Here is a 7,985-nt window from a genome sequence, read left to right as displayed (position 1 = left end):
TAGAGCCATGTTAAAAACTTTTAAAGCCCATTCCTCCTCTGAATTTTGACTGACATATATTGTCCTAGCTGATCCAATGCACTCTTCTTTCTTTTTCTCTCTATCCCCACCACAATATGGCCATCATACTCTCCAAGTCATTGCAGAATCTACTAGGAAGTTTACAGCAACTCATTTCATAGGTAGGAAAAGAGGGTGTCACTGCTTTTATAAGTATTTCTCTTCCTCCTTGAGATAAAAGTTATTCCTTCCAACTTTGCAATTTTGGCCAAACTTTATGTTTAATATCAGCAAAAGCTTTTGATTTTGATTGACCAACCACTGGAGGTAAGCCTAGATATTTTTCATACTACTAAATGCTATTTACACCCCACATTAACATCATTTCTCTTTGAATATCTTCTAAGACATTTCTACTGAAGACCATAGCAATTTTACCTCTGTTTATTTTATAACCAGATGCAAGCTCATCCTTACATAGCAAAGATTGAATATTTCTGTTCGTAGAAGCATCTACTTTATAGAAAATAACACTGCCATTTGCAAAGAGAAGGTTATTTATTCTAGGTGCTCCTCTGCATATTCTAAGGCCCATTATTGATCCATTTCTTTCAGCTTTTTTCAATAGGCTGATAAGACCCTTTATGCACAACAGAAAAAGGTAAGGGGATAGTGGATCCCTTTCCAGTTGGTACCCCATTGATCAACACATAAAATGAAACAGATTTAACACAGCTCATAATAAAATAGACAAAATGATGATCAAATCCTAGCTTCTGCATTATCCTCTCCAAAAACTCTCACTCAACCCTATCATAAGCCTTACTCATGTCTAATTTCAAAGACATATATCCAGTCTTACCCATTCTTTTCTAGCTCAAATAATGTATTAACTCGTATGCCATAAGGACATTATCAGTTATTAGTCTCCCAGGTGCAAAAGCACATTGAGAATAAAAAATAATACATGGAAGCAATCTTTTGAGTCTATTTGCAATCACTTTTGATATTAGTTTATATGTGACATTGCATAGACTAATTGGACAAAAATCAGCAACCATCTCAATTATTGTTTTCTTTGGAATCAGAGTGATCAGATTATATTTAAATCATGGAGAAACACACTTGTATTGAGAGCTTAAAGCACAACAGCACTGACAGCTTTACCAATGATATGCCAGTATCTTTGAAAGAATATAGGAGCCATTCCATTAGGTCTAGGGGCTTTTGTGGGGTGCATTTGTTTCAATGCCTTTGTGAGCTCTTCAGTCATATCTCTAGAATCCTTCCCCTATAAACCTTCCAAAAGATCCAAAGGACCCTTTTGATCAGATGCTTAAAAAAGGGATTGGAAATAGTCCACTACTAATCTGTCTCTTTGCTCCCTATCTTGCCATTCTCCTCTCTCATTTTTAAGCTTCCTAATGAGATTCTTTTTCATTATATGTGAAGCTTTTGAATGAAAAAACTATGAGTTTTGATCCCCTTCCTTCAGCCAAAGAGCCTTTGACATCTGCTTTAACCTATTTCTTGCTTTAGTTAATTGGTGTTGGACATTTCCAAAGGTATTTTTGTTCCAAATCTTGAGTTTCTTTATACAACATTTTATCATCCTCATTACCTCCCCCATATTACTCCTAACTGATCCTTCCTTCTAGGATTCTTCAATTATCTATGCATATCTTTCTTCTCCCACCCACACAGCTGCAAATTTAAACGGTTTCTTCCTTTTCTCATACATAAAACTCATCATCAGTATTTATCCATAAAGGTAAATGGTCCGATTAAGCAGCAATACCATGAGTGACTATGGCTTGGGGGAAAATTTGACACCAATGATACTTTGACATAAATCTGTCTAATCTCTCACTGATACTATTGGTGCCTTCTCTCTTATAACACCACATATATTTAGGACCTCTAAAACCCAAACCCATTAGAGCACAATCAGTTAAACCCTCTCTAAAATCAATCATCTATTTTTCAGGTCTAGGTTTGCCACCCCATTCTCTAATTGATCTAAAATTTCATTGAAATCCCCTAAAATCAACCATGATTTTCCATCCATTTGTGCCAATGATCTAATCATATCCCAAATTTACATTCTACTAGCAGTGTTAGAGTGCCCATAAACACCTGTGAGATACCACTCTTTTGAATGATCAATACTATCTTGAATGAACGCATCAATATGAAATTTTGAGAAACTAAGCACAGACAAGTTAATATCTTTCTTCCACATTAATGCAACACCTCCACTTCTACCATCACAATCTACTGAAAGACAATTAACAAAACCAATACTATACTTACATAGTTCCGTTAGTTCCGTTACTCTTTCCCTCAATTTAGTCTCTTGAAGGAAGAAGATGTTGGGAGCTTCCTTCTTGACAATGCTGCGAAGTGCACGAATTCCATGTGGGTTCCCAAGCTCACAGGAATGCTAACTTAGTATTTTCATGACTTTCGTCGGGGCTGTGAGCCACCCTCCGCCTATATCTTAGGTTGTTCTTCCACAAGCTGACCATCTTCAAGCTGCACTGTCAAAACATGTTTTGGATTTCTCAGCAATTCATCTTCCTCCACTAACTCATCTCCTCTCTTCTTTCTCTTCACATCTCTTGAGTGCTTTTCTTCTCCAAGTTAATTCACAGTTTCATATCTTTGTCTACACTTCCATCGTGGACGACCCAATTCTTTTTCCTTATAGATTAGTTTTGCAATTGAGGTCTCCACTTAATTAATATCCTATTATGGGGTTGTCGTATCCTGGCCTAAGCCCATTGACACTTGTTAATGGCCCACTTCTCTCTCCTTATTAGATAGTCCATGGTCTTCTTCCTTCTATTGCTTATCTTCCATCCCATTCCTACTTTCATGGGAATGTAATCCCATAATTGCAGCACCAGAATTCCCGCTACCAAAATCTTCGCCGATTATTCCTAGTTTTTTAGTAGAACCATTATCATGACCATTATCAGTTTCTGATTTGGTGCATTCCATCTTTTTCTCCATGCCATAGCCGTTATTTGATGTTGCCACGATTTTCACTTGAACTAATGCCTTCCATGTTTCCCTTGTTGACGAGGGCATCAGAAAAGTTTTCTAATCAGTAACTTGATGCTTTGTTTGTTTTTTCCAACCCCGTCCTCCAGAACCACCATTGCCACCAGGACGTAACCATTGTTCATATGGTAATACATCAGTCATATCTAGGTCCTTTGCATTCTTCTATTCTTCATATGTAAATTAGACCCAGTATGGATCTATGGATCCAATGCAAATTTTTTTTCTTTCTCATTAGAGGCTTTAAAGTATCAATACATACTCGAACACGCATAAACTCTCCCCACGTCATTTCACCTTTCTCAAGATCAACTTCTTCTACCCTATCGAGAGCACTACCAATTAAATGGCCTATATACTCATTTCTAGCCATAAGAGGCAAATCATGAATTCTTACCCAGAAAAGAGCTTCCTTCAACTAGATTTGGTGAACTTGTTGTGCCCCATCAAAATCCTTAATCAACACCAATTGCTTATCAAAAAACCATGGTCCTTCCCGTTTCACCCTGTAACACCCCGCTCTCCAATAAAGACATTTCAGAATTTTCGGGGAGCTAGTGTGCTACTAAACTTGACTAAAAAAACTTTTCTTTTTGACAACGTGCCATATGCGAAAGATTTTCATAAATAAAATAAACTTTAATAAATACTTAAAATCCAAAATAGAGTCTGCGGAAGTACTTATTTAAAGAGTACGGAAGTCTCATGTGCTTATCAAAATAATTTATTTAAACCTTAAAGCATAAAACCAGTCATAGCATAATTTGTCTAAACCTCTGTCTCGCCTCCCTGGGTCAAGTCCTAGCCTGCAGTCTCATCCTCATAAATGTCATCACCTGGGATGGTTTTAAAAAACATAAAAATATATAAAAATGAGTCGAATAACTCAATAAGCAACATATCATACAGTAAACATAATAAACATAAGGTTTCTTGAAAAACGTGCATACTCATAAAATACATACGTAAATAACATGAACAGGAATATGAACTTATCTTTCACTTATCATAAGTCATTACCCACACTCTCGTGAGTTAGGGTTAGCGAGTTTAAGTAGATTTTGATTCCACCCATGGCCGCTGGTTGTGGAATCCATACATAAGGAACACATATTGGGTTCACTACCAGTATATACGACCTGGCAATGCAATATGCCCACAACATAGGTACCGTCTTCATATCATAACATAGGACGTTACATATCTTATTATTCATACTTCATCATAATCATACTTGCATACTTGTCATATCATATATTTCGAATGAAATCGCATTCTTTCATAATTTCCGTAATACATGTTTTCTCACATAAAATCATGATTTTTCATAAATATTTTAATTCATAAATCTTCACATAAAATTATGAATTTTCATAATTTTATCATGTCTTGGCTACGTAAAAAGGGGGCTTCCAATGGAGGGCAAACGTGCATTATATTTTTATAAAAAAAGCAAGCAGTTTACCGTACATACGTATGAGGGTATGATCATGCTACTTACCTTGTAGTGCTAATCCACTATTTTCGATGCTTAATCGGTCGCCTATAAAAAATAAACACATAATTTGCATAAATTTCTAATTACACATGTGATTTTATTTAAAACCTAACTACTAAAATAGTCTATATTTCCTAAACCTAAATTCTTCCTAACACTAAAATATTCTCACCTGTTAATCCTAAATAGGCATGGGTATTTTTTGAAAAACAACATAATGGGCATGGGCATTTTGGGAAAGTTGAAGATAAAAGAAATAAAAGAAGAGAAGCTCATTGGCTTATGGGAGAAGAGGATCATGCGATGCTCACTGAGAGAAGGATCAGCTGCGACGAAGGGTCGTGGTGGCTGGTCGAGGTTCACGATGGCTATGAGTGGCCGGCATCATGCTTGGCTTCTCTAGGCAGTGGTACGGCACTAGAGAGAGAATGAGTGAGAGAGAAAGAGAGTAAGCCGTGAGAGTGAGAGAGACCGCACGGGATACTCACTTAGAGGGTAGCAATGCGGCGGCAATAAGGTGGTTAGGCAATGGTAGGTGGTGGAGGCTTGTCCTCCGGCGTCGTCTCCTTTCAGTAGTGTTGTTTGTGGCTGCAACAACCTGTGGGGTGGTGGCTAACGGGCGGTGGGTTAGTTGAGAAAAATGCTCTGTTTTGGTGGGCTAAAAACAGGGGCTTGCCGTATGGGGTTGTCCATGGTTTACAATGGGCTAGGGCGGATATAGGTGGTTCTTCATGGTCCTGTGGTTGAGGGAGGATATGTGAGCTAGGGGTGTTGCATGGTGAATGTTAGTGCGGACAAGTGGTGCACCGAGGTAGCCATGCTGCTGGACTAAACGTGTGGCTGTGACAGTGGCTTTCGGTGGTCGTCATGGAGGAGGTCTTGGGTGGTGGAAGGTTGCACATGGGGTATGATCTAGACTTACGGTTGCACACACGCTATGGTGTTGCCATGAAGGGAAAGGCTTCGTGCAGGAGGAGCATGTGCATGGCAGCATGATGCATGGTGGAAGGCTAAAAGGTTCACCACAATTTACAGAGGTGCAAGCCAAGTTCGTTGGGAAGGTGGCTGGGTTGTTTTCCAGTGGTTGCAATGTTGGTCTGGCTTGGTGAGTTTGTTGGAATGCATCCTTATTATTGTTGGAATATACAAGAGCAAATTAAAGCATTAGAGTTAAAGTCAGGTGAAGCCAAACACAGAAGATGAGAAAGTTGTTATATGACAGTTAAATTAGTTAAAGTTAGTTAAAGTCAGATGGCTTACATTGCCAATTTGTGTATATAAATAGTAGTGATGTACAACATTTAATTCTCAAGCAATTCAATACAATTTCAACGAGAAATCACATTGATTTCTCCAAGAATCCTTTCTCAAATCTCTAGTTCTCTGTTTCTAATTCACATATTTTACATGGTACCAGCGAGTATCAAACTTCCGCTGTTTTCTTGATCCTTCTTTACCTTTCTTTATCTTTCTAGCTATTTTTTTCTGCTATGGAATCTCCTGCCAATATGGAATCTTCTGTCAATATGGTAAAATCTACTGCTTCATCTCCAATGAATCCATCTGATGATTCATCAAGCCCTTACTATCTGCATCCCAGTGACAACCCTCGAGCTCTTCTTGTTTCTAAAATTTTCAATGGTGCGAATTATGTTGCTTGGAGTAGATTGATCTCGATTGCTCTTACTGTAAAGAACATGCTTGCCTTTGTTGATGGAAGTCTGCCTCAACCCAGTCTTGACAATGCTAAACTTCATGTTGCTTGGCTGCGAGCAAACAACCTTGTTTTATCTTGGTTGATGAATTCAATTGCAAAAGAGATTCGGGGAAGTCTTCTCTATTTCAATAATGCCTTTGATACTTGGGATGAACTAAAGGTTAGGTACCTTCGAAGTGATGGCCCAAGAGTTTTTACATTAGAGAAATCTTTAAGCTCTATTTCTCAAGGTTCAAACTCAATCACAGAATATTTTAGTGATTTCAAAACTTTATGGGATGAATTCATTAGCTATCGCCCCCTTCCTAAATGTGCTTGTGGAATCATGAATACTTGTACTTGTGCCATCTTAAAGAATCTTGCTGATCGCCAACAAGCTGACTATGTGATGAAGTTCTTGGTTGGTTTACATGACTCTTATTCAGCCATTCGAAGTCAACTACTTCTTTCTCCTTTACCATCAATGGGGAAGGTCTTTTCTTTATTGTTGCAAGAAGAAAGTCAAAGATCTTTAACAAATGCAGTAGGGCTTCCTCTTGATTCTCATGCTATGGCCGCTGCACAACCACCCAGACAGATCTTTTCCAATGTCTCTAAGTTCAGCAAACTCAAAGGAAAACCTAATGTTACTTGTTCCCATTGTGGATTCTCTGGACACCTTGCTGACAAGTGTTTTCAGATCATAGGTTATCCACCAGGGTGGAAAGGCCCTCGAGGAAAAAGATTCAATTCAACTCGATTGCCCAATGCAAACAGTGCATCTTCTTTGGAGCAAAACTCAAACATCCCAAACATACCTTTTTCTCAAGAGCAAATACAGAATCTCATCACTCTTTCTAATAGCTTGTCTACTTCACCTATTAATCTTAATCATGCAGTCAATACTGTCTCCACATCAGGTAACCACTTTACCTCATGCTTGGCTGCTGATTCTTTGAAAAATAATTCTCCTTGGATACTTGATACTGGAGCAACAGATCATATGATCTGTTCTCCTCATTTTTTCACTTCAATAAAAATACCCACCAAATCCTCTTCAGTTCAATTACCAAATGGTCAATCTGTTCCTATCAGTTTTATAGGGACTGTCAAACTCTCTTCTGATTTGGTGCTACATAATGCTCTCTACATCCCTTCTTTTCATATCAATCTTATCTCTGCTTCAAGATTGACTAAAGAAAACTCTATTGCTTTGTTTCTTTTTCAATCTAAATGTGTCTTGCAGGATCTCAACAAATGGAAGATGATTAGGCTTGCTGAAGTTAGAGCTGGCCTATACCACCTCATTAATTTTCCTGCTAACACACAGAAGGGATTACCTGACTCAAACAACTCTTTTTTGGCCAACACATCTACCATCAGTCCTGACATATGGCATTCTCGGTTGGGACATCTTTCTCCTGCCAGATTGAAAATCATTAGTTCCAATGATCCTTCTGTAAAATCATCTCACAAGCATGTTTGTGAGATTTGTCCTCTAGCTCGACAAAAGAAACTATCTTTTCCTGTATCACCAAACAATGCAAATAAAGCTTTCCAATTAGTGCATTGTGACATTTGGGGTCCATTCTCAACCATTTCTCATTCTGGTTACAGATTCTTTCTTACAATTGTAGATGACCATACACGTTTCACTTGGCTTTATCTAATGAAAACAAAATCAGAAACTAGATCCTTACTTATCAACTTCATTGCTTATGTTCA

The 7,985-nt window shown here is 38.0% G+C and overlaps 1 protein-coding gene across 1 annotated transcript; it reads left to right on the top strand.

Annotated features, from left to right (window-relative positions):
* The first annotated feature begins 6,054 nt into the window (after window positions 1-6,054).
* LOC121236551 lies at window positions 6,055-7,532 on the top strand. Its single transcript, XM_041133002.1, has 2 exons — window positions 6,055-7,180; window positions 7,507-7,532. Exons 1-2 carry the CDS (start codon window positions 6,055-6,057, stop codon window positions 7,530-7,532), a joined length of 1,152 nt encoding a protein of 383 aa, XP_040988936.1.
* The last annotated feature ends 453 nt before the right edge of the window (window positions 7,533-7,985 follow it).

This window comes from Juglans microcarpa x Juglans regia, chromosome 6S (genome assembly GCF_004785595.1).
Source record: "Juglans microcarpa x Juglans regia isolate MS1-56 chromosome 6S, Jm3101_v1.0, whole genome shotgun sequence".
Lineage (NCBI taxonomy): Eukaryota > Viridiplantae > Streptophyta > Magnoliopsida > Fagales > Juglandaceae > Juglans > Juglans microcarpa x Juglans regia.
The sequence above is the reverse complement of the archived record's forward strand: the minus strand, read 5'-3'. Positions and strand labels throughout refer to the sequence as shown.

Excerpts from the sequence above, each read along its gene's own strand:
- LOC121236551 (XM_041133002.1), top strand. The coding sequence starts at position 6,055 with ATGGAATCTCCTGCCAATATGGAATCTTCTGTCAATATGGTAAAATCT. Across the intron at positions 7,181-7,506 it reads CAATACTGTCTCCACATCAG|GATCTCAACAAATGGAAGAT; the intron begins GTAACCACTTTA and ends TGTGTCTTGCAG.